This window comes from Panthera tigris, chromosome B1 (assembly GCF_018350195.1).
Source record: "Panthera tigris isolate Pti1 chromosome B1, P.tigris_Pti1_mat1.1, whole genome shotgun sequence".
NCBI classification, from domain to species: domain Eukaryota; kingdom Metazoa; phylum Chordata; class Mammalia; order Carnivora; family Felidae; genus Panthera; species Panthera tigris.
In genome coordinates this window covers 197,318,496-197,345,928 of record NC_056663.1, presented here as the reverse complement: position 1 = coordinate 197,345,928, position 27,433 = coordinate 197,318,496, and the positions used below count along the sequence as shown (strand labels likewise).

Below are 27,433 nucleotides of genomic sequence, written 5' to 3'. Positions count from 1 at the left end.
ACATTTTTGTTTGTGCTGGGAAAGGAGGAAAGGTTCAGAGTTCCCACGGAGGAACACACGAGTGAATGTTTCTGACACAGTTTTGAAAACGAAGACTGGTGACGGCAGTATGAAATATACACTCAAGTGACAATAATGAAAAAAGCAGGGGTGGGCCCTCACCACAGAAATTCAAGAGGAACAAAGTGGACAGTCCAGAAGCAGAAGCTCATGTGTATCACAAATGGAACGTGTGGGTAAGGCAACCCCAAAAATCAATAGGGGAAAGGTGGTCTGAATTAGTGAGTAGTTGAGGAAGAGTGGGAAGAGAGATGGGGAAATGCTACATTTAAATGCTTTACGCCATGTTCTGGAATAACTCAAAAGATTTTAAGAATTAAATGTAAAAACTGTTCCCATAAAACAACCTACAAATAAATACAGATGAATACTCATTGTATTTCTGAGAGGGGAAGAAATTTCTAAGCTAAAAACAAGTGGAAGAGGGGCGCCTGGGTGTCTCAGTTGGTTAAGCATCCGACTCTTGATTTTGGCTCAGGCCATGATCTCACGGTTCATGAGATCGAGCCCTGCACCAGGCTCCACAGTGTGGAAACTGCTTGGGATTCTCTCTCTCCCTTTCTCTCTGCCCCTCCCCTGCGTGTGTGTGCTCGCTCTCTCTCTGTCTCTCTCTCTCTCTCAAAATAAATAAACAAACTTAAAGAAAAAGTAGAAGAAATCTCAGAGGAGAAGAAAGCCTTTGATACATAAAAATATTTTATAATCCACACATTGAAAATAAAAAGGAAATTAAATGTAAAAAGGAAATGACATAAAGGATATTGTTAATATTCCTAATAGCAAAAGGGATCGTAAAAGTTACTAACAGAATCCTTAACATCCCAGTAGCCGCGTAAGGAAGATGCGTGACTATATAGACCATTTACAGAAGAAACATTTGAAAACCAGCTTATTGTGGTAGGCTCAGCAAGGACCTCCTAAAAGGTATCCACAGTCTAATCCCAGAAACTGGAAGTAAGTTATGTGGCAAAAAAATAATTTTGTAGTTAAGGATCTCCAGATGGGAAGATTATCCTGGAACACTTGGGTGGGCCCTAAGTGCAATCCTTATAAGAGGGAGACACAGGGAAATTTGACCCTGGAAGACCCAGGAAGAAATGTGACCACAGAGAGCTTGGAGTGCAGACAGCCACACAGCTGGAAGAGGCAGGGGACAGAGTCTCCTCTAGGGCCCCTGGAAGAACACAGACCTTCTGACACCTTGATTTTGGCCCCATGAAACTGGTTTGGAATTTCGGCCTCCGGGAATATGAGAGAGCACATCTTAGCCTCTGTTGTGGTGATTTCTTATAGTACCAACAGGAAACTCAGGCACTTATGAAATATCTAATCTCACTAATAAACACAAAATCATACTATAATGTGATGCTATATTATTTCTCCTATAAAATACCAGAGTTATTTAAATGTCTTGTGGATGACAAAGGTATAGGGACAGGTATGCTCTTGAACACTGCTGGTGGGAAAGAAAATGGAGCCAGCCCCTCAGGGGAAAGATTTGATAATATGCATGAAAGCCTTAAATAAATTTATATTCTTTGACCTACTGTTTCCATTTCTGGGGCACTAACCCACATAAATAATTAGAGAGCTGAATAATGATTTATGCAGAGGACTGTTCATCTCAAGTTTTCAAACTGCAGTGTTTCTTTAATAAACACCAGAACAATCCAGATGTCCAGAAAATAAAAGAACAATAAAACAGATGATCATAACTCATAAAACAAAATACTGTACAATTATTAATATTATCATGCCAAATAATTCCCATGACTTCTTCTCCACATAATGTTGCAAAATAATCAGCATATAAAAAGATATACACATGTAATGAACTAAATGCGTGTGTGGGGGCAAGATTATATGATTAAAACTAATGGAAAGAAAAATTAAAAATTAGAATGTTTATCCAGAAATGGTAAAGTATAGAAGCTTTAATGTTTTCATTTTCCAACTTCTTTCACATTATATATAATGGGTATGGATGCATCACGGTCATAAAAATCAAGCACATAAGTTAACAGAAAAGACTTAAAAGATTTATGTGGGGGCGGGGGGTTGGGGGAAATAGGTGACGGGGGTTAAGGAGCGCACCTGTCGTGGTGTTGTACAGAGGTGTTGAATCACTATGTTGCACACCCGAAACTAATATTACGGTGTAGGCTAACTGGAATTTAAATACAAACTTTTTTACAAGGGAAAAAAGATTTATGAAAGAGCTGTCTGTTTCAATATTATTCACAGTGAAAATTCAAAAGGCAAATGAGTTCAATACCCGACAATGGCTTCCTAGACCCCTTTGTGATGGAACCCGATGATGCTAATGAAACGTTTATTTACAGTTTACGAATGTGCTTGTAAAGAATCTTTAGTGATGCAGAGAAAGGAACCTGATATGGTGGTAAGTGATTCTTTAAAAGCAGGACACAAAGCTAGGCACAGTAATCTCGACCGTGTAACAGATACATAGAAACATAGAAGGAAACGGACCAAAATAAAAAGTACCATCCTCCCCTAACATGGCCAAATTTCAAGTGGCTTTACTTCCTTCTTGCTGTTTTTCAAATTTTCTGAGCTGAGCCCACAATATTTCTACAAAAGAACACAACGGATGTCAGTCGTGGGAGAAGTGTGTCCCCAGTAGAACAATGATGAGCCCTGAACTGGCACAGGTCTTCCCTGGCCTGGTAGCTCACCCACCACGGATGTTCCCCAGGTGGTCGAAACCTAGCATTTACGGCCCCAAGTTGTTCCCCTGTCTTCTCCCACTTCTGCCTACAATTTTCATGGAAGTGCCTTTCTTCTTCCTCACTGCAGGAGAAATAGCTAATTAATATGTTTGCAAAATATCCTTTGGAAGCATAAAATGTCACATAAATGTTCAACTCCCACATGTTTTACAATGTGTGTTTGATTAAATTCGCAGCACAAGTGTTAATTCCCACATTCACTTCCCCATCTGGCCTTCTGGCGACTGTGCTAAAAGTCCTCCCACTACTCCCTCCAACCTCTGCATTTCAAAGCAATTGTTTGCATGTAAATGCAGTCCTTCTCCTCTTACTTTTTTTTTTCTTTTCACAAGCTGAGTTGTCCCTGTCTTTGAAGGTAACTGAGAAACAGGATGAACATAGAGAAAATGAGATTCTGACACTCAGTGAAATAACTGTGCGTCTCAGGTAGCCAGAATACCACCAATCCCCACTGAGATGAATGAAAAGTTCTGATCTGACATTCCTTCCTGTACCAGAAGCCCAATATCCGTCTTCCTGGAGCATGGGTTTGAAAATAAGGCATTCACCGAGTTAACAGCCTGTGGCCAGGTCCAAGATGCTGGAAAAATCCAATCTGATGGGAAAAGACAGTCCCTGGGCACCAATGGCACACCTGCTCAGCTGGCTCGGGGCCAGAAGGCGGGCCTGCGCACCTGTTGCTGAGGGAGCACCTGCCTGGGAATCCAGGTACCCGGGGCCTCAAGTCAGCTCCACCTTCAAGTTGCTCTGTGATTTGGACGGTTCCTTTCAGTGACCTTGTCATCTTTGAAGCTGCATCTGTGAAGCTGCTTCTCCTCCGGGGCTCCCTACCTCAGCATCTGGTGCCCCGCTTTACCCGGCTGACCTGCCACACACCAGGAGATATCCTGACTCCTCCCACCTCTAACAAGGCACGCCGCCATTCCCCATCGAGCGTGTCCACTTGTCCCCCGCCACTACTCGAAACCAAGCTCCTGTCTCCCCACCGGACCAGCGCAGTCTCTCCGGGTTTGGCTGGGATCCAATATGCTCTCCACGTGGCAGCCCAAGTCTTTCTTTTAAGTGTACATCTTGTCCTACTGCCACTGGTGGATGATGGCTCAGTGCTCCCGAATGAAGAGAAGCCTCCACAGGTGCCCACGCTCCTCATCAAGGTGTGTGAAAAGTGGCCCACGAGGCAGGATCCAGACCACAAATGGGAGGGTTTTTTTCAAGGTCAACTGGTTTCCAATATTTAAAAATCAAGAAGTAGGGGTACCTGGGTGGCTCAGTCCATTAAGCATCCAACTCTTGCTTTCTGCTCAGGTTAGGATACGACAGTTCGTGAGATTGAGCCCCACGTCTGGCTCTGCACTGGCAGTGCAAAAACTGCTTGGGATTCTCTCTCTCTCCCTCTCTCTGTGCCCCTCCCCTGCTCTCTCCCTCTCTCTCAAAATAAATAAGTAAAACTTTTTTTACAAAAATCAAGAAATTTGACATGAAGATCTGGATTCTAACTTCTCTTGAAAATCAGAAAACTGATCGCCTGCAGCCCAGTATCTGTCACGGAAACAGTAGCAGCTGCTCTCACTGAACAAGGCATGTCCCCCCAGCCATCACAGGGCCACTGAAGCCCCTCATCTTGCCTGCCCTTCACTGTACTCACAGTGTGTGGCCCCCGCTTGCCTTTCCATGCCCCCACCCCTCTCCCTCTCAGTGCCCTAGTGCCCCTGGGGTTTTGCCTCTAGACAAATGACAGGGCCTTCACTCATACTGTGTCCTCTGCCTGAAACACTCTCCTCTGTCTGCCCCCACCCTCCTGGCCTGGGTAAATCCTACCAACCCTCAAGGCATGAGTTTAAATGTCACTTCTCACAGGACAACCAACCATTCCTGGCACCCGCTCTAGGATAGTGTCCTACCTTTCCCCCATCGTGCTGGTCATCTTCGGTTACCTGTCTTTCCTGTGAACTCCCCAAGGGCAAGGACTAGTCTGACCTCTGTACACGGCTACCAGGAACCAGTCCAACACGTGGCACAGAACAGCTGTCTAAAACACTTTCTGGATGAGTGAATAAACTTGCAAACCTCTGGATTTTGTGCACGCACACGTCTGCAAGACAGGATCTACTGGAGGGAAAAGAAGCCGAAGCCAACAGAAATAAAGCATGGGACGGGGACGTGTGCAGGGTGTCTGTTCTGGGGACGTTCTGCACAGTGTCACTGTTTGTCAGAGGAGCTCCCCAGAGGAAGGCGTGCTGGAGTGGAGCTCGAGGACCTGCAAGCATGCCTGCCACCAAGGGGGCCCCTGGCTCGTGGAGGCGGGTGACCTTCCCAGGGTCACACAGTCCATGCGGACCGTGGTCATCATAAAGGTGCAGAATATACCCAGCTTGTGGACGTGCCCAAAGCTGCAGCTCCAGCATCCAGCTCAGTGTTCCAGAGTGTGCTGGACGGGTAAAGGAGTGAGCAAATGACAGGAGAAGACAGAGGTTCACGAAAGACCAAAGGGCCTGCTATGGATGGAATGTTGGTGTCCCCCCAAAAATCACATGTTGAAACTTCACCTCGAGGCAATGATGTTAGGAATGGAGCCTCTGGGAGGTGATCAGGTCATGAGGGTGGAGCCCTGTATGAGAAAGAGGATCTGTCTCCCCATTTGAGGACACAGAGAGAAGGCGGCCGTCCACAAGGCAGGAAGTGGGCCCTCACCAGAACCTGCTCGCGCTGACATCCAGATCCCAGGCTTCCTGCCTCCAGAACTTCAAGGACTAAGTTCTCTCGTTCTTTTTTTATTTTTAATATAATTTATTGTCAAATTGGCTTACATACAACACCCAGTGCTCATCCCAACAAGTGCCCTCCTCAATGCCCATCACCCATTTTCCCCTCTGCCCTGCTCCCCCCCAACCCTCAGTTTGTTCTCTGTATTTAAGAGTCTCTTGTGGTTTGCCTCCCTCCCTCTCTGTTTATAGCTATTTTTCCCCCTTCCCTTCTCCCATGGTCTTCTGGTAAGTTTCTCAAGTTCCACATATGAGTGAAGACATATGATATCTGTCTTTCTCTGACTGACTTATTTCACTTAGCATAATACCTTCCAGTACCATCCATGTTGCTGCAAATGGCATGATTTCATTCTTTCTCATTGCCAAGTAGTATTCCATTGTATACATATAAACTACATCTTTATCCATTCGTCAGTTGATGGATACTTAGGCTCTTTCCATAATTTGGCTATTGTTGAAAGCACTGCTATAAACACTGGGGTCCAAGTGCCCCTATGCATCAGCACTCCTGTATCCCTTGGGTAAATACCTAGTGGTGCTATTGCTGGGTCATTAGGGTAGATCTATTTTTAATTTTTTGAGGAACCTCCACACTGTTTTCCAGAGCGGCTGCACCAGTTTGCATTCCCAACAGTGCAAGAGGGTTCCCGTTTCTCCACATCCTCGCCAGCATCTATAGTTTCCTGATTTTTTCATTTTAGCCACTCTGACCGGTGTGAGGTGGTATCTCAGGGTGGCTTTGATTTGCATTTACCTGATGATGAGTGACGTTGAGCATTTTCTCATGTGTCTGTTGGCCATCTGGATGTCTTCTTTAGAGAAGTGTCTATTCATGTTTTCTGCCCATTTCTTCACTGGATTGTTTTTCGGGTATGGAGTTTGGTAAGTTCTTTATAGATTTTGAATACTAGTCCTTTATCTGATATGTCATTTGCAAATATCTTCTCCCATTCCATTGGTTGCCTTTTAGTTTTACTGATTGCTTCCTTTGCAGTGCAGAAGCTTTTTATCTTGATGAGGTCCCAAAAGCTCATTTTTGCTTTTAATTTCCTTGCCTTTGGAGATGTGATGAGTAAGAAATTGCTGTCGCTGAGGTCAAAGAGGTTGTTGCCTGCTTTCTCCTCTAGGTTTTTGATGGTTTTCTGTCTCACATTTAGGTCTTTCATACATTTTGAGTTTATTTTTGTGTACAGTTTAAGAAAGTGGTCTAGTTAACAGTGCTGGAAGTCCAAGCATCAGCAATCAGACAACAAAATGAAATAAAAAGCATCAAAACTGGCAAAGAAGAAATCAAACTTTCACTTTTCACAGACAACATGATACTCTACTTGGAAAACCTGAAAGATTCCACCAAAAGACTCCTAGAACTGATACATGAATTCAGCAAAGTCGCAGGGTACAAAATCAATACACAGAAATCAGCTGCATTTTTATACACCAATAATGAAGCAACAGAAAGACAAATAAAGAAACTGATCCCATTTACAGTTGCACCAAGAACCATAGAATACCTACGAATAAACCTAACCAAAGATGTAAAAGATCTGTACACTGAAAACTGTAGAAAGCTTATGAAGGAAATTGAAGAAGACACAAAGAAATGGAAAAACATTCCATGCTCATGGATTGGAAGAATAAATATTGTTAAAATGTCAATACCACCCAAAGCAATCTACACATTCAACGCAAACCCAATCAAAATTGCACCGCCATTCTTCTCAAAGCTAGAACAAACAATCCTAAAATTTTTATGGAACCACAAAAGACCCCAAATAACCAAAGTACTATTGAAGAAAAAAACCAAAGCGGGAGGCATCACAATCCCAGACTTTAGCCTGTACTATAGAGCTGTAATCATCATGACAGCATGGTATTGGCAGAAAAACAGACACGTAGACCAATGGAATGGAATAGAGAACCCAGAATTGGACCCACAAACGCACAGCCCACTAATTTTTGACAAAGCAGGAAAGAGCATCCAATGGAAAAAAGACAGTCTCTTTAGCAAATGGCGCTGGGAGAACTGGACAGCGACATGCAGAAGAGTTCTCTTGCTCTCAAGCCGCCCAACCTCTGGTATTTGACAGCAACCTGAGCTGAGACGGGACCCCAGCCTGGTGGCAGAAAGGACCAGACACTGATTTACAAGAGAGGAGTCCAATAAGGAATTGGAATTCCCCCTGAAAGAGAAAAACTTAACCTCTACTGAAGCAGATGCTTATTTACTTTTTCACTCTGGGAGGACAACAGGTCTCTCTGTTGACTTTAAAATATGTTTTTATGGGGCACCTGGGTGGCTCAGTCGGTTGAGTGTCTGACTTTGGCTCAGGTCATGATCTCACGGCTCACGAGTTCAAGCCCTGTGTCGGGCTCTGTGCTGACAGCTCAGAGCCTGGAGCCTGCTGCCTGTGTCTCCCTCTCTCTCTGCTGCCTGTGTCTCCCTCTCTCTCTGCCCCTCCCTCACTCATGTTCTGTCTCTCTCTGTCTCAAAAATAAATAAACATTAAAAAATAAATACATTTTTACATGTAAGAACAGAGGCTGTGATTGTTATAATATTTTTATTTTTGCCACATACATAACATTGACTTTCAGAATTTTAAAATATTTTGAAAACAAAAAGCGAAAGAGCCTCTCTAATGTGGGATCTCACTTTGGTAAGGAGATTGTTTCCCACCTGCTTGCACTAATTCTAGAAATCACCATGCGTGTGGCAACCACAAATATTAAGTGTGCGTTATTTCTGTTTTTGCAAAAGAGAAAAAAATCGTGGCCATAATAACCCCAAAGTGTTGATAATAAAAGATCAGAAGTAGATGCTTCGGAAGTGACCTCCATCAGGTGAAGTATAAAAAGTCACGTACGATGCTATGGAAATGTAGACGTCAAAATGCTGCAAATGGTCAACCTTATGTATATTTTACCACAATAAAAAGTGTTAGCAAACATTCAAAAACATTTTTTTAATGTTGTTATTTATTTTTGAGAAGAGAGACAGAGCACGAGCAGGGGACAGGCAGAGAGAGAGGAAGACACAGAATCCGAAGCAGGCTCCAGGCTCTGAACTGTCGGCACAGAGCCTGACGCAGGGCTCGGACTCGTGAACTGCGAGCTCATGACCTGAGCTGAAGTCAGATGCTTAACCAACTGAGCTACACAGGTGCCCCCAAAAACATTTTTAAGGGATAAATGCCATCCAGCTCCCATAATCTTATCATAATCCTCAGCTTATAAAACCTTCCCTGAATGAGGCAGGGGCTGGCCCTCGGCTTCTTAAGGGTAAGGCATAAAGGGGCTGGTATTCTCCCAGGCTAAGCTCTTACTGTCTTATTGTGATTTAAAAAAAGAAACATATATTTGGTCTCCTGCCCACTTCTAGCACAGAGCTCCCAAAACCCTTAGGATTTCCTAAGAGATGAGAGTAATAAAGGTGTCTCAATAATCATAACAAACCTCTTTAAGCCACACCCGCATTTATGTTAACGAAGTGACTTTGGAAGGCACCTGAGGAAGGGGGCTGGGTAACCATGGAGAAAACCAAGTGACCCGGAACTTCCAGGGAGGGGACAGGACAGAGACTGAGTTCAGTCGCCAATGGCCAATGATATAATCAATCATTCCTTTGTAAGGAAGCCTCCACAAACCCCCCAAAGGATGGGGTTCCAAGAGCTTCAGGTGGGCGAACACAGATTCTGGGAGAGTGACGTCCCAGAGTGGGGAGGGAAACTCCACGCCCCTCCCTCTGCCTTCCCCTGCGTGTCTCCTTTCTCTGGCTGTTCTGAGTTCTACCCTTTTGTGAGAAACCCGTCATCTCGTGGGTCGATGGGTCCCTGTGTTCTGTGAGCTGTTCTAGCAAATTAACCCAACTCAAGGAGAAGGTCGTAGGAACCACTGATTCATGGCCAGTCGGTCGGAAGCACAGGGGACAACCTAGAGTTGCAACTGGCTTCTGAAGTGGGGACAGCCTCGTGGGACTGAGCCCTTACCCTGTGGGGTCTGACACTGCGTCCAGGTAGATGGTGTCAGAATTGCGTGGATTCACAGGACACCCGGCTGGTGTCAGAGAACTGCTTGATGCACGGAAAGAACGCGCACGTGAGAATCAGTGTCGGGATCTTGCTCCCGCTCCCAGAGGACCCAGCGTGTCCCTTCTTAGCTGTGTGAGACACGCCCCATACGTGGGTCTGGAAGCAGACAGACCCAGGTTCCGGTTTCAGCCACGAGTCAGGTCTGACCTCACCTCTCTCTGCTTCCACGTCCACAGCTGCAGAGGGGAGCCGCCCACAGAGCAGCCGTGAGGCTCGGGACGGCACAAACAACGAGCGCGCGAGACGTGCGCATTATCATGAGCACTCCTATCGCTGGAGCAGGGGCGCCGCTCACGGGGCTGGTCAGCTGTGCTCCGCTCAAGCGCCAGACGTGGCAGGCGGCAGGCACCACCCCCATCACCCCGAGATTCACCTCCTCCCGACCCACCCCCCAACCTTCCGCTGTCTGCGGGGAGGCCACGCTCTCCCCCCTCATCCCGGCGGGACGCTCCGACAGCAAGTCATCCCCTTCCCCTCTACCCAGAGAGAGAGCCACAGCCTCCAGGCCTCTCTCTGGTCTCTGTAGGTCCTCCCCTCCCTCATCACCCTCCCCCCACCCCCAACCCGGGCGAGGCTTTCCTTCCTGCCAAGGAGAGAAGGCAAGTCAGCTGTTGAACTGGGATTCAAAGTCAGGCCCTCCTGCTTCCCAAAACAGAAGACTGTGCAACTACATGTTTATGTAGGAAAGACAGAGTGAGGTAGAGCAGAGCAAAACATCTTGGAAAGATGCCCCAAATACAGTAAGTGAAAACAGCCAAGTTGCAGAACAATGCGTGTGGCATGGTTCCATTAAAACAAAAACAACAACAACTATATGTTTATATGAGTTTGTAGAAGCAAAGAAAAACGCCTAAATGAATACAAATTAGCTGCTGACAACAGTTATCGGGTGGGTGGATCTGAACATTCTGTTAAGGTTTGCATTTGTTATGTATTCTTTATGTTCTGGAAAAAAACAAAAAATCAAACGCACTCGAAGGAACTCGATAACTGCCCTCCAGTGGTGAGTGAGAGGCCCGCGTGCTCAGGAACACCACGGACAAGCCTTTGGAGGAAGGGCTCACCTCCAACCACCCCTGGTCCCGGAAGGGATGTGGGAGCTGGGAGGGTGGCATCAAATGACAATAGACACGGCTGGCCGGCGAGCCGCACTTACCTTTCCCAGCAGCTCAGGCAGGCCCAGCAGCTGCCCCACGAACACGCCAACGCAGATGAAGATGGCGGTCACCTGCCCCAGAGAGCCACGGATCGCCTTGGGCGAGATCTCGTTCAGGTACATGGGGAGCGCGCTGAGGGCGATGCCTGTGAAGGAACAACGGCGGCTGTGAGAGGTCTGTCTTCTCTGAGGGAGGAGCACCCCGGTCAGCGAGAGGGCCGTCTCCCTCGAGGGACATGGGTCAGGGCGCCCCCTCTGCCGTGCCCTGACAAGAACAGTGCTGCAGCCACAACACTACCCCAAGCTTTCTGCACAAATCGCTAATGCTTTGACATGCCCTGTATCGTTTAATCCAGAAGGCATGGCTGGGAGGCAGATTTCGTAGAAGGGAAAACAGATGATGATGGTGGCGGCGGTGGTGGTGACAATGGCGGTGGTGGTGGTGGTGGTGATGATGATGAGGGTGATGATGGGGTGGTGGTGGTAGTGACGGAAGTGGTAGCGGCGATCATGGTGGTGATGGTGGTGGTGGTGGTGATGGTGATGGCGGTGGTGATGGTGGCAATAGTGGTGGAAGAGGCAGAAGTGGCGGAAGAGGTGGTGATGATGGTGATGGAGGTGGTAGTGGTCATGGTGGTGGTGGTGGTGGAAGAGGTGGTGGAGAAGGTAGTAGTGATGGTGGCGAGGTGGTGGTGATGGCGGTGGTGGTGATAGTGAAGGTGGTGGTGGTGGTGATGACGACGATGATGATGGTGGTGGTGGTGGTGGTGGTGGTGACGGTGGTCGTGGTGATAGTGAAGGTGGTGGTAGTGATGATGATGATGATGATGGTGGTGATGATGGCGGTGGTGGAAATGGTGATGATGACGGTGATGGTGATGGTGGTGACGGTGACGGTGGTAGTAGTGGAAGAGGTGGTGATGGTGGAGAAGATGATGGTGCCGGTGGAAGAGGCGGTGGTGGTGGTGATGGTGATGGCGGTGGTGGAAGAGGTGGTGGTCATGGTGGTAACGATGGTAGAGGTGGTGGCGGCGGTGGTGGTGATAGTGAAGGTGGTGATGGGGGTGGTGATAATGATGAGGGTGATGATGGGGTGGTGGTGGTAGTGACGGACGTGGTAGCGGCGATCGTGGTGGTGATGGTGGTGGTGATGGTGATGGCGGTGGTGATGGTGGTGATAGTGGTGGAAGAGGCAGAAGTGGCGGAAGAGGTGGTGATGATGGTGATGGAGGTGGTAGCGGTCATGGTGGTGGTGGTGGTGGAAGAGGTGGTGGAGAAGGTAGTGATGGTGGCAAGGTGGTAATGATGGTAGAGGTGGTGGTGATGGCGGTGGTGGTGATAGTGAAGGTGGTGGTGGTGGTGATGACGACGATGATGATGGTGGTGGTGGTGGTGGTGGTGGTGATGGTGGTCGTGGTGATAGTGAAGGTGGTGGTAGTGATGATGATGATGATGGTGGTGATGATGGCGGTGGTGGTGATGGTGGTGGTGATGATGGTGATGGTGGTAGTAGTGGAAGAGGTGGTGATGGTGGAGAAGATGATGGTGCCGGTGGAAGAGGCGGTGGTGGTGGTGGTGGTGGTGGTGATGGCAGTAGTGGCAAAAGAGGTGGTGATGATGGAGAAGGTGATGGCAGTGGTGGAAGAGGTGGTGGTCATGGTGGTAACGATGGTAGAGGTGGTGGTGGTGGTGGTGGTGGTGGTGGTGGTGATAATGCCGATGGAGGAGGTGGTGACAGTGGTGGCGAGAGTGGCAGTGAGAGCGGAGGTAGTGGTAGCAGACGGTACTGGTGGTGTTTAGCAGCCAACACGCCTAGTGCTTACCAAGGAGCGGGATCCTTCTTATCTCTACATTTATTAACTTACCTATTTTTATAGTAACCCACTGAAGTAAATGTACTACTGTTATCCTTATTCTAAATATGAGGAAACTGAGGCACAAATGGAGTAACTTTCCCAAATCACCAAGTGATGGCCAGAGAGGCCCGAAGAGATTATTTTGCCCAACAAGTCAGGTCTCCGATTCTAGAACTTGAGCTTCTCCCACTAGCTGACCGTGTCTCTTTATGTAAGTCACGGGACTCAGGTAGGGTAGATACTATTATACCCATTTTACAACATTTTATAGAGTGCTTGTCAGTTTCAAGAAGCCCAGTTTTCCACCTGTACCTGGGCAAGGCTATTCTCAAATCCCTTTACAGGCCCACAAAGGTCTATAGACCTTATTGCAGGCTGACTCACAGCTCGTCTGGAGCACAGACGGCACACCCAGAGCCACACTGCCTCCCGGGGAGAATCCCTGTAACTTACGGGCCATGAGGCCTTGGCTGGGGGAGTTAGCATCTCTAGGCCTCGGCTTCCCTCTCTGCAAATGGGCTAAGAACTGAGCCTAACTGCACAGGGCGGCTGGGAGAGTTGGCGTCTGCTCACTGTGCAGTGCTCTACAAATCAGTGCCGACAACACTCATTCTTATTGCCTGACTTTTCACCACACTGTGAGGGCATCAAACATTTCTTTCCTGCCCTGGCCTCCCCATGCCTCTCGCACCTCCCGAAACACTCTAGGTACCAATCAACGTGCTTCAAGTTACGCTGAATTCGCCCCAGTCGCTAGCCGTCAGAGAGACCCTTCCTTTAAAAAAAAAAAATTCGGGGCGCCTGGGTGGCTCAGTCAGTTAAGCGTCTGGCTCTTGATTTCAGCTCAGGTCATGATCTTGCAGTTGTGAGATCGAGTCCCGCATCGGGCTCCGTGATAAGCGTGGAGCCTGCTTGGAATTCTCTGTCTCTCTCTCTGGTCCTCACCTGCTCTCTCTCTGTCTCTTTCAAAATAAATTAAAAAAGAAAAAACATTAAAAAAAAAAAAATTAGGAGAGGGACTATGTGACCCAATTTATAAGCTGAGGATCTCTTTCACTGCATCTCAGCCCAGAACAACTTTTCCTGCCTCACCAGAAAGGCAAACATGCTTAAGGTACAAAGAGATGGGAATTATCTGCAAAGTCACAACATAAGCCAGATGCTGTTTGAATTTTTATCCAAAATACACACGCTGAAAACAGCTGGCCTCGTGGAAGCACTGGCTGGCCGGGGACCAGCTTGGCACCTTGCTGCCTGGGGTGGGGAGCACCACAGGGGGAGACACGTACAAGGACTCAAGTCCCAGAGCCCCGGCTTCCTCGCCAGGTGACCTTGATCAAGTCAATTAGCTTCTCCTAGCCTCGGCTTCCTGATCTATAAAATTAGGGTAATAATTGCTGTCTATTTCTGTTGCAGTGGCAATGAAATTATCACACATAAGGCTTCTGCCTCACGTGTGGTCACTTGACAGGCACTTAAAAAACTGTCAGTTTCCTTTCCCCGAAGCTCCTCCTCCCCGCTGGGGCTAATCACCTCTCAAAAAATGAATGAGGAAATGATAAAGCTGGTGGGAAAGAGGCGGCGAGGTGGCGGTGAAGGGCACGGAGCCACAGCTGGGACAGTAATTATACCCCCTTCACACAGGTGCTGTGCACAGGTGAGATGTATGTGAAATGCTTTGCAGGTGCCTGCATACAGTAAGCTGTCGATAAGTGGTGGCCGTTCTCCTCTCCCAGCTGTGAAATGACATGGCAAAATCCGATGCTGGTGGCTAAACCGGGGCCGAATGAGGAGGCAGTCTACATGAAAGCCACCACATGCCAGTTGGCTGGGGGACTGTCCCGGTTTTAGCACTGGAAGTCCTGCGACCCAGGCAAACCAGGGGGTAGGTCATCCGAGGCCCGTAGTGCTGCACCAGCCATCCCACACCCCTGAGTGGCCTCTCTCGACCCACGACCCCCATCTCTTGCCACTCTTCCTCCCCAGGGGCCCCCAGCCTTGGGGTTCGCTGAACCCCAGGCGCATACTGACTGTAGGATATTGGCCTTTGCTGCTCTGTTTATCTGGAACCTTGGTTGTCACAGCCCCATAAGCTGACCCCCGCCTGTGCTTCCTGTCTTACGAAGCCCCCAGCAAAGTGACCTCATTTGGAAGTTGTTTGCAGATGTACTCAAGTTAAGAGGAGGTCATACCGGATAAGGGTGGGTCCTAAATTCAATCACTGGCATCCTTATAAGAGGTCATGTGAAGATACCGAGAAGGAGGCCATGTGAAGATGGGGACAGGGACAAGAGAGACGCTAGTCAGGGAAGGCCAAGGGGTGCAGAGCACAGAACAGATTCACCCTCAGAGCCTCGGGAAGGAACAAAGCCTGCCCGCACCTTGATGTTGGGCTTCTGGCCTCTGAACTCTAATAGCATGATCTCTATTGTTTGAGGCCCGCCCCCGGGAGACCAGCACACCTCCTCACTGAGGCCTTCCCTGGCCACCTGCTGGAACTGGCCCCTTCCCCAGCTCTTTGTCTCTGCATCCAGTCCTGGCTCCCCCGAGTGCTTAGTGCTTTCTGCATGTTTCTTGTTTGGTATTTACTCGACCGTCTGTTTCCTCACCCACAGCCACAGTGAAGCTCCCTGAGAGCACGGCACCTGCAGCACCAGCCCTGGGACAGACAGGGGCTTGATTAACATGTATTATGGGGGCCTGGGTGGCTCAGTCGGTTAAGGTCAGACTCTTGATTTCGGCTCAGGTCACGATCTTGCGGTATGTAGGTTCAAACCCCGCGTCAGGCTCTGCGCTGATGGTGCAGAGCCTGCTTGGGATCCTCTCTCTGTCTCTGCCTGTCTCTCTGCCTCTCTCTCAGTCTCTCTCTCTCTGCCCCTCCCCTACTCTCTCTCTCTCTCAAAATAAATAAATAAAAAAGAAACAAACCAGGTACTGAATGGGTTCCCGCCCACTACTGCTCTACTGTTATTTGTTTAATCCTGGCTCAGAAAGGCCAGGGTCAGCAGATACCAGCGATCTGGAGTCGCGAACCCTGGCAGGCTGGTCCCTGGTTACAACTGTGGTCTATGGGAGCAGGCCCCCTGGTGGGCAGACAGCGAGCAGAGACTCCGAGAAGTGAGGAGAGGGCAGCATGTCTCGTATCTAAAACATCACAACAGTCCCAATGTACCGAGCCTGCTACACCTTCCAGAAGGCCTTCCCCTTCCTCAGGGTGCACGGTCCGATGGTGTGCAAGGAGCAGTCAGGGCACACGCCCTCACACAGGCGAGCTTAGCTCTCTGATTCCTCTCAGAGTCCAATTGGATTGTCAGCTCTTAGCCCCCAAAAAGCAGAAGGGACCTCGGAAAACATTTTCTAGGGAAATCAGAGATGCTGACAGAAATACTCTAGGGACACCTGGAAATGTACATTTTCCTACTGGGGTAAAGAAAAAGTTGAGTCCAGTCCAAAGTATTTACTGAATGTAGTAAGTCTTGACTTTTGAAAATCAAATTATGACATATACTTTTTAAAAAGTTTTTTCAATGTTTATTTATTTTTGAGAGAGAGAGAAAGTAGAGTGTGAGCAGGGGTGGGGAGGGGCAGAGAGAGAGAGGGAGACACAGAACTCGAAGCAGGCTCCGGGCTCCAAGCTGTCAGCCCAGAGCCCGATGCGGGGCTTGAACTCACAAACCGCGAGATCATGACCTGAGCCGAAGTGGGACACTCAACCGACTGAGCCACCCAGGCGCCCCAAATTATGACATATATTTCTAAATCGCGCAGATAATACACATGTAGTCTGACGAATCATCACAAAATGCGCACGCCTGTGCAACTCCCACCCAGGTCAAGAATCAACCTACACACACACACACACACACACACACACACACACACACAAGAATCAACCTACAATACCAGCCCCCCGGAAGCCGCACCCTGTGCTTCCTCAGGACAACCATCCTCTCCCTTTTCCCCCAAGGTCACCACCAGCCTGATGCTGTCACCAAAGATGGATGTACACAGAATCACAGGGGAAGGGGATGTATTTCTCTGGTATTTCATCTCTTTTGTGTTTCTCACAGACGTGAAATGTATCCGTGCTGTAGCACACAGCTGTAATCTGTTCGTTTTTATTGCTGTGTCATATTCCAACGTGTGAGAGTATCACAATTCATCCACCTTCCCATTGAGGGACACTTCAGCGCTCTCCAGTTTGGGATTAACACTAACAGTGCCCCATAAACATGCTTACACAAGTGTGTAGATGCACATGTATGGAAATATATATATACGGCAACCGTAAGATATGTATGTTCAGTTTTGGTAGATAAATCCAGTTTCCCCAAATTATCACACCAATTTACACCTTTATAAGAGACGTATGAAATACTTTGCTCCACGTTTTTGCCAATATTTGGCATTACTGGTCTTTTTAATTTTTAGCAATTGTGGTTTTAATGTGCATTTCCTTAATTACGAGTGAGATTTATTTTATTTATTTTAATTTCCAGTGTAGTTAACACACAGTGTTCTATGGGTTTCAGATGTACAATCTAGTGATTCGACACTTCCACACATCACCCAGTGCTCATCACAAGTGCCCTCCTTAGTCCCCATCACCTATTTCAGCCATCCCCCCACCCCCCTCCCCTCTGGTGACATCAGTTTGTTCTCTATGCAGGTAAGAGTCTGTTTCTTGGTTTGTCTCTCTCTTTTCTTTTGCTTGTTTACTGTTTCTCAAATTCCACATACGAGTGAAATCACATGGTATTTGTCTTTCTCTGACTTATCTCACTTAGAATAGTAGTCTCTAGCTCCATCCACGTTGTTGCAAATGACAAGACTTCATTCTTTTTGACGGCTGAGTAATATTCCATGACATCTCACATCTTTTTTACCCCATCATCTATCGACAGACACTTTGGGCTGCTTCCATAGTTTGGCCACTGTAAATAATGCTGCTATAAACATGGGGTGCATGTATCCCTTTGAATTAGGGTTTTTGTATTTTTGGGGTAGGTAGTGTGATTACTGGGTCATAGATTAGTTCTGTTTTTAACTTTTTGAGGAATACTAATGTAACTTGTGAAAATGCCTATTTTGTCTCTTAGCCATTTTTGTAAGAGATGTTCTGTCTTTTTATTATTGATTTGTAAGAGTTCTTAATGTATTCTGTGTATGAGCCCTTTGTCAATTTCATTCATTGCGAATATTTTCCTGCTCTCTGTGGTTTGTCCCTTCATTAATGGTGATTTTTTTGTATGAATAGAAAGAAGTCTTTAATTTTAATGTAGTTCAATTTATCAATTTACTTTAAACTAGTGCTGTTCTGTCCTGTTTAAGAAATCTTTCTGTGTCCTAAGATGATGAAAATATTATATGGTATGTTACCTTCTAGGATATTTATGGTTTTACCTCTCATCTTTAGAGCTATAATCTACCTGGGATTGATTGTGCGTATGAAGTCAAGGAGCGTTCAGGTTTCATTTGTAATGGCATTAAAATGTCAGGTGTCAATACAAATGCAGTTATTTGCCACCTTGGATGGCGCAATCTGGACTTTATCCCTAAGACAACTCCCCAGAGAGAAGCAGCAGCAGAAAAATACAGATAACAACTCTTGACCCATAAGCCTCTGTTCTGCAAAAACAGCTACGATGTACCAATAATAACTTAAGTTATACCTGTAGAAATTTCCTGACCATAGACATAAGCAAAAAGGGGTTCTTTCACGGTTGCTGGGATTATTACTTTCCTTCCCGGTTACCCCAGGAACTCATGTTTCCGGAAAGATGCAATACATAGAAACATTCCATTTAAAATAAATTTCACATAAAACATTCCAAGCATAAAAACACAGGTGCATATTAACATCTGCTCCCTTCTTGGAGTCTGCAGTCCCCGTCAGACTACCACTGGGGCCTGTTCCCATATAGCACAATCACAACTGAGTACCAGCCTGCCAGGGGCTGCAATTCCCAACCACTGGTGACCCCAACTGACCCGACATCATTTATTGAAAAGACGCTCTTCCCTTCAGCTCTCCAGCTACACCTTCACCATAGATAAGTGTCCATATATGTATGGCTCAGCTTCAGAAGTCTCATTTCTAGTCCACTGATGTATTTCTCTCTCTTTGCACCAATCTGCACTGTCTGAACCACTGTAACTTTCTAACCGTTGATGCCCCACAGATTAAGTTCTCCCATTTTTCTTTTTCTGGAAGATAATCTTGTGAATTCTCAGCACTTTGTATTCCCATGTACATTTTAGAAGCAGTCTGAAATTTCCATTTTACAAAACCTGCTTGGATTTGCTTGGGTTTATATCGAATCTATAGATCAGTATAGAGGGAACATCATTATAATGTTGTCTTCCAACTTGTGAATATGGAATACCCCCCATGTATGTGTCTAATTTCTTTCCATAATATTTTATAGATTTTTGTGTAGATAATAAGGAGATTAGAAATTGCACATTTCCCACTAGACTTATTCGTGGGTATTTGATGGTTTTTACAGCCTTTTAAATGGTATAGTTTATAAATTTCATTTTCTACATAAGAATACAATTGCTTTTAGTGTATTGACCTTATGTATAGAAATAAAATTGCATTTCGTGTTACAAGTACACAAGTATGATGACTTTTTTATCCAGAGACCCTGGTAGCCAAATCCACTCACTCATTCTAAAGTTTATTTATAGATTTAGATGTTTTATGCATTCATGACATCTGTGACAGATGACAGTTTTAGTTCATCTTTTCCAATCTTTATACCTTGTGTTAAAAAAAATTTTATTTGCCTCGTGGCATTAGCTAGGACCTCTCGTACTGTGTTGACTCAGAGTGGTGACAGCATGCATTTTGTGTTGCTCCTGAGCTCAGAGAAAAACCTATCAACATCTTAGTACTGAGTATGATGACTGCTGTAGGTCTGGGTAGACAGCCTTCATTAGTATAAGGAAATTTTCTTCTATTCCTCGTTGGTTAGAGTTGTTTTTACATTTTTTTTTTTTTTACCGTAAGTGGATACTGAACATTATCAACGGTTTTTTCTGCATATGTCAAAATCATCATATAATTTTGTCTTCAAATGTATTCTGTAAATATGATGAATCACCCTGACTGATTCTCAAATGTTAATCCAATCTTCCACTGCTGGCGTAACTCAGCTAGGTCTTGACCTATTATCTTTTTATGTTTTATGTTGTTTATCATTGAAATTGTTCGCTAAGTCTTTGCTTAGGATTTTTATATCTATGTTCCTTAATGATATTGGCCTGTAATTTTTTCCCTGTAGAGTTCTTATAAGGATATGCTATCCAGGATACACTCATCTTATCAAATGAGCTGGGAAATATCCCCCCTGGAAATGTTTATACAGAATTGGTGTTGTTCTCTCTTAAGGAAGCTTTGAATCACCTTTGTTGGGAGGTTTTTAATTATATGTTCAACTTATTTAATAGAATAGGACTATTCAGATACTCTAATTCTTCTTACATCACTATTGGTTAAGATTTCTCTTTCTAGGCACTTGTACACTTTAAGTTTTCAAATATATCACATCACAATATATTCTTATCTCTCTAATGCTTCAGGAGCTGGCCATTTAAACCCTAATATTAGTTATTAATTCCTGCTCTTTTTATAAATAGTCTCACAAGGGTTTAGCAAAGTTATTAATCTTTTATAGAACTCACTTTGATCTTGCTGATGCACTCCAATGAAAATTCCCTTCCCAACTTCTTGAGACGGAAATTTAGATTACTGATTTTTAGCTTTTTGCATTTGAGGTTATAAATTTTACTCGAAGTATGGCTGTAGCTGTAGTCCACAAATTTTGAGATGTCTTGTGTAGTATTTTCATTATCATTTAATCCAAACTATTTTAAAATTTCCATTGTGATTTCTTTTTGTCCCTCTGGTTACTCAGAAGTACATGTTCATTACTTGGAGTGTATGTCACTTACATCTTAGTTTCCAAACCTGTGAATATTTTCTACTTATACTTTTGTAATTAGCTTCTAACTTAATTCTGTTGTGGTCAGAGAACATAGTCTAATATTAATCCTTTTAAATGTGTTGAGACTTGCTTTATGGCTCATCATATGGTTGATTTTTGTAAATGGCCCATGAAAGCTAAAAAGAAACGTGTGTTTAACAGTTCTAAAGTTTAATGTTAATATGTTAATTAGCTCATATTTGTTAACTGTGTCATTCAAACATTCTAGCTACTACTGATGTTTCTGTCCACTCGTTTTATCCATGGCTGAGACAGTATTTCTCATTTCAGTTTGGCTAACTTTTAGCTTATACTCACTTTCAGTTTATACATTTTGATGCTTTTTATTAAGTGCATATCAAATTTAGAATTATTATATTCCTGACAAACTGAATGCTTCATCATCATGAAACCTCTCTCGTTGTCTTTAGTAATCTTTGTTGCCTTCAGATCTACTTAGACTCTTATCAGTACTGCCGAACCATATTTACGGGCTTGGGTTTGCCTGGGATTGCTTTTTCTATTATTTTATTTTCAATCTTCCTATGTCTTTACATCTAAGATACAAACAGCATATACACAGGTATTTGATTTATCCAGTGTAACCATTTTTATCTTTTTTTAAAAATTTTTTTTAATGTTTATTTTTGAGAGAGAGAGAGAGAGATAGAGACAGAGCATGAGCAGGGGAGGGGCAGAGCGAGAGGGGCAGACACTGAATTGGAAGCAGGTTCCAGGCTCCAAGCTGTCAGCACAGAGCCTGACACCGGGCTTGAACTCACAGACTGCGAGATCATGACCTGAGCCGAAGTCGGACGCTCAACCGACTGAGCCACCTAGGCGCCCCACCATTTTTATCTTTTAATTGGAGTACTGAGTCTATTTAGTGTTATTCTTGTGTTTAAATATAACATCTTACCATTTGCTGTTCTATATGGCACTCTCCTATATTCGGTTTTCTCTCCTCTCTTGCCTTCTTTAGGGTTAAGTATTTTTAAGTCATTTGATTGTTGTTATGTTATTTTCTCTTCTTCAAATTATTGCTCTAGAGGTCATTTCATGAATCTGTGTCTTAATAAAATCTAATATAAAGTAGTACATTTAGTATTTCCCAGACAATGCAAAGAATTTAATACACTCCAATTTCATGTACTGCCTTCCTGATTTATATGCTATTTTAGTTGTGTATTTTAATTTTTCTGTCTTCTTCTCTTCACACAGGCACACACACACAGACATGCACACACACAGAAACACACACAGACACACACACACACCCCTGTATGGTACCTGAACATCGTCAGGTAGCTATGCTGTTATCTGTACTGTACATGTGAGGAAAGGGATAGAGGGACAGAGAAGTCTGTCTGAGGTCACCCAGATGGTAGGTAGCAGGGCTGGGACCAGAATCCATCCTTCAGAACACCTCACATGCTCTCTGTCATGTTAAAATTTGACTCAAATCATAACATATGCTCTTACTTCACAATCTCCTATTGTCTGATGTTCTTTAAGGAGTAAACGATATAGCTCCATGTGGCATGCGAGGTCCAGAAGTTTCAAGAGACTATTCAAGATAGTAGGTCTAAGGTGAGTACAAAAGGAGCCAAAGCAGATTTTTTTGTAGAGTTGGTAGAAACCTCAGCTACCAGAGTCCACACCTCCTTATTTTCTAGATGCCATTACTGGGGTCCAGAGAGGTGAAATGATGGTCCCAAGGTCACCTGGCAAGTCAATGGTGGAACCAGAACTTAAAGTCACTTCCTTGACCCTGATTTTATATTCTTTCCATGTCATATGCTTCTCTAAATGCTACTGTTCATATTTGTCCACCAGAGAGCCCCTAATGCAGCAGGGGGCGCATCAGAGAGCTCCTAATGCATGGACACAGGCTTGCACCCCTAGGAGTGTGGGCAGCACTGGGAGGGCTTGGCAGGAACCTGTCCAACACAATCTTCCACAAACACAAAACATTTTCAATGTAAAAATGTGTTTGTTTGTTTGTTTGTTTGTTTGTTTATTGGCCAAGCTTTTTAGAAAAAGGACACTTCAGGAAGGCATCCTGGGCTTCTGCTGTGGTTCCAAATACTGCCCACAAACCTGGCTTGAGCAGCACAGACTCTGCAAAGCCTCTAGGCTCATCACTCGGCTTTAAATTATGTATTACAAGCCAGACAGTCCACTCATCTGCTGCCCAGAAATTTTCCTTTCTTCCTGATCAACTGCCTCACCTCAAAATGCCTGCTCAAAAGCAGGTCCCCGTCTCTGCTTTGAGAGGGCTTGGTGAGCATAAACGACCTGAAGCTTCCACATCGTGGGCCAGCTGCAACAGGCTATTCTCCAGAAGTCAGAGGGTCTGATTTTTTTCTCCCCTCCTTGTTCTTACTTTTTGTCTTCTGCTTCTTTTTGAAAAGCTCCTCAGAAAAGGGGTCTAACAGACACGTCTTGAATACGTGGCCTTGTAAAAATGGTATCGCTCTTCAAATCCGGCTTTTTCTTAGTTAAGGAAATTCAGAGAGCAGCTAACTATGTGTAGTAAGTGTGGCCTCCCCCAGAATAGCTGGAGAGGAAGACAACTGGGAGAGGGTGATGGATAAAATCTAAACCTGCCAGAGACGCCCTCCGCGGGGGAAGGTCCCTCATGCTGCACCTCACCTGACCTTTCTCATCGGCAGGCGGGGCCTGTGAAACCAGACATCTCGGTCCAAATCTGGGATCTACACCTTATTCACTGAGAATAAAAACAATGGCTGCACTAAGGGCAACGATGCCGTCACCAATCTCAGCGCTGGGCGAAGGCACGAGATGCCTGGAACGTACGAAGCGCCACACAGGCAGCCTCTCGGTTCGTTTTCACGCGCCCACCAGCGGGGCCTCGCGATGAAGACTCAGAGGCTAAGACAGCGAGCGGAAGGCTGCTCTTCACAGTCCTTGAGTCTGCATCCTCGGGGGCTTAGGTCCCTCTGACACGGACTGTGCGCCTGGTCATGAGACTCGGCCTGGCCGAGGGGACCCCGACAGACGTGCCACAAGCAGTGACCTGACAAGCGCTTGCACGGCGGGTCCTGCCCAGTTGCCACTCTCTGGAACTCTGAGGATCCCCTGGGAAGAGACCCTGTGGAGCAGAGACGAGCTGGCCCCTGCGACCCCAACTCAGCTGCCGACAACCAAACAGGCGAGTGAGGCCATCTGAAGTCGCCCCACAGCGCTCGAGAGAGCCCAGAGGAGAGCCGCAGAGCTGCCTCGGATCAGAACTGCCCCACCAGCCCATAGACTTACAAAGTCAGCCAAAACCATTACTGCTGGGGTGCCTGGGTGGCTCAGTGGGTTAAGTGTCCAACTTCAGCTCAAGTCATGATCTCATGGTTCATGAGTTCGAGCCCCACATCAGGCTCTGTGCTGACAGCTCGGAGCCTGGAGCCTACTTTGGATTCTGTTTCTCTCTCTCTGTCTCTCTCTCTCTCTCTCCCCCTCCCCCACTCATGCTCTGTCGCTCTCTCAAAAATTAACATTTAAAAAAATTACTGCTTTAAGCCCTTATGTTTCAGTTTTTATATTTTATTTTTGGTAGCAAAATCTAAGTGAGTCAAAGCCATGAAATAAGCTAGGTGAGTGGGAGAACCCAGACAGTGCAAACCCATAGCCCTCAGCCTTAACCATGCTACAATCGCATGTGTCTGAGCCTCAGTGTCCTCCAGGTAAAATGACAACAACGTAACAGTCCTTCAGCATTAGATCAGAGCACAACAACCCAGTTAACCATCACTGGTTAACTGTGAGACACCACGTAAAGCCAGGCATTATTCTTACCAATGAACATTTTCTAGAGCCATCTCTTTCTACCTGAATACCAAGACAGAGGAGTAATTTCACCCTGAGTCTGGGTTATTACTGATCCTGAGTATTTCCCACCAGCAGCGCAGGGGAGGGGTGGGAAGTCTCGCCCCCTGACCTTCCTCAGGCCCTCACTCTCCTGCTCACCTCTGCCTGAGGCACATTTGTTGTTCAGCTCACTCCCAAAGCCTGGGGCCTGCAGCCTGCAAGAATCAGCAAGGAAGGGAATGAGCCTTTAATGAGCTCACAAGTTTGGCAGATTTTATATGTGTATATGGCGTCTTGTCAGCCTGTGACAGCCCTTCAAAGCAGGTGTTATTTCCATTTTACAAATGGGGAAACCAAGGCCATTAAGCACCTTGTCAGAAGTCAGTGATCGGTAAGCAGCAGACCTCAGAGCAAAGGCAGAGATCTCTAATCCAAAAGCTTGCAAGCTTCCCACAAATGCCTGAAAGTATTACCTTCCACACTCACAGTATTTAGAAAAAAGCAAGGTTGGTTGGTCGGTTGGCCGGTCAGCTGGTTTTACTAATATATTTGGAGGCCCCTGCTCTCACAGCCCACAGCCAGCAGCCGGCTGCACCTCGCAGCCTCGCGGCCGCCACCTCACCCCACCACAGCTATTCCCCTTGGACAACTGGCTCCCCGATTCCACTCTTCTCTATACAGAAGCAGGAGGAATCTTACGGAAAAAACAACCAGCTCATGTCACATCACCCTCGGCACAAATCCTACAATGCCCTACGTGATCTGAGCGGCCCCTCTTCAACCTCATCTACAACTCTCCTCCCACTCACCAAGCTCCAGCCGTGCTGGCCTCCTCACTCTCCAAGCACGACTCCACCACAGGGCCAGTGCACTGTTCTCTTGGCCACGAACCCCATTCCCCCGACATTTACTTGGTCCTCACTCCTGGTTCATGCTGGTCTTTGCTCATGTGTTTCCTCCTCTGAGCAGTCCTCCCTGACTGCCCTACCTAAAATAGTCCCCACTCTCCTCCTGCCCTGCTTCATTTCTCTCCTAGGGCTTGCCACTACCTACCTTATGTATCTAATTATGTGTCTATCCACCCACTAGAATGTAAGCTGCACGGGTAGGGACTGGGGCATTTCACTCACCACTGTGCCCCCGGCATGGAGAAGAATGCCAGGCACACCAGGGGCTCCACAAATACTCAGTGAATACACGAAGGAATGAATAAGTCAGAGTCCGGACAGGAAATACAACCCTCATTGAAACTCCCCTGGAAACCACAGACAATCTCAGAATATGAATTTTACAGTGAAGATGACAAAGCAAAAGGCATGATGTACTGAAAACCATCCAGGTCTTTGGAGTTGACTTGGGTTTCTACCCAGCAGTGTTTCTCAATTAGCCTGCTAGAGCCTCATGAGTGGTTCACCTCACGGGACTGTCCCCTTCATGCAGACTTTCTGCATCTTTGGTCCCTGGCAACTCAACACTAGTAGGAGCCCAGTCCTGTGACAGCTCCAAACACCACTCACATTTCGAAGCACCCCCGAGGAACGCATTACTGCCTCGTGCAGTAATGGTTAAGGCTTACCTCCGTCCACGCCCATGATGAAGCGTCCCACGATGAGCATTTCAAAGGCTCCTGCCTGGAGAGAACAGGCCATGAGCAGTGCAGCAGATATCGCAAACCCATTGTTGACCAGCAGAGTGTGCTTCCTGGAAAAAAAGGAGTGGTTTGATGAGGAGGCCCACCGTGAGGATGTTGACCTATCCATCCCAGGAGCAGGGGTCACGCCCTTCAGAAGGGACAGCAGAGTGAGATTCAGGCACAGTGGAAAGAACATTGACCTATGGGTCAGGAACAGGGCCCAGAATCCCACTGATCCCTACTGCCACCTTTGGTTGTATGACCCTGAGCAAGGCACTTCCCCCTCCTGGGTTCACCACTAAGGCTAATTAAGTCACCTTCAAAGGCAGTGTCACATTTCACGAATTCCCTGATGCAATACTGTGTTTCATCAACTCTAAGACCTTCACTTAACATTTCTAAAGTCAAGATGTGCCTTATAATCCTTGAGTCAGAGTTCAAGCATGAAAATGGAAACCACTCTAGTGATTTTAGCAGAGAGAATTTAACATAGGGAGTTGGTTAAGCAGGTATTGGGGAACTCAGATGTCAAAAGGGGGATCTCTGAAGACGGGGTGCTGCCCACGTGGTGCTGACACTTTGGGGGCTTGGAAGAAGGGCCCTCAAGACCTGGCTTATCTTCAAGGGTGGGCACTGGCCCGCTGGGGCTGTTCTTCTGAGGGCACAGTGTTCTGAGGTGTAGACAAAGGCTGGGAACTAGACTCACTGCTGGGACTAGCAGGAATTTCAGCCAAACAGGACCAAGCCCCTTGCCCCTCTTCCTCTAGTGTGGCTCTTGTGTGCCTCTTATCAAAGGGCAGATGAGACATGCAGGTCCCAGCCCCTGCATCACAGGGCAGAGCATCGAGGGTAAGTCTGGAGCTGAGAGACCACAGTCTGAAAACCAGCACAGTGTCCTATAGCTTTAATTAGCAGCCTTTCCCTTTCTCTTTCTCCCCCTTCCTTCCTTCCTTCCTTCCTTCCTTCCTTCCTTCCTTCCTTTCCTTTCCTTTCCTTTCCCTCCCTTCCTTCCTTCCTTCCTTCCTCCCTCCCTCCCTCCCTCCCTCCCTTTCCTTCCTTTCTTCCTACCCCTCTCTCTTCCTTCCTTCTTTCCTTCCTTCCATCCTTCCTTCTCTGCATTTTGTGTAACAATGCTTCTTATACATGATGACATCTTCGATTTGATAAATTACAGCCCTAAGTGTGAGGCTGAACTAATTCCTCTTGAACAAGATCAGTCAAATTCCTATGGCAATTATTCCTATAGCTGCTCTGTGCCGGGACTGCTGTCACTGTTCTGGTAACATGTCTCTAAGACCTCATGGTTGAGAAT

The 27,433-nt window shown here is 46.3% G+C and overlaps 1 protein-coding gene across 4 annotated transcripts in view; it reads right to left on the bottom strand.

Moving 5' to 3' along the window:
- Positions 1-27,433, bottom strand: part of SLC2A9 (solute carrier family 2 member 9) — a 257,130-nt gene that overhangs the window by 147,061 nt on the left and 82,636 nt on the right. For all 4 annotated transcript variants that reach the window (XM_042984934.1, XM_015534686.2, XM_007075764.3 and 1 more), the window contains 2 exons: positions 26,065-26,189; positions 10,820-10,965 (listed from right to left, as the gene is read on the bottom strand). In XM_042984934.1, the coding sequence (XP_042840868.1) occupies positions 10,820-10,965; positions 26,065-26,189 (271 nt within the window). The remainder of the gene's footprint in view (positions 1-10,819; positions 10,966-26,064; positions 26,190-27,433) is intronic.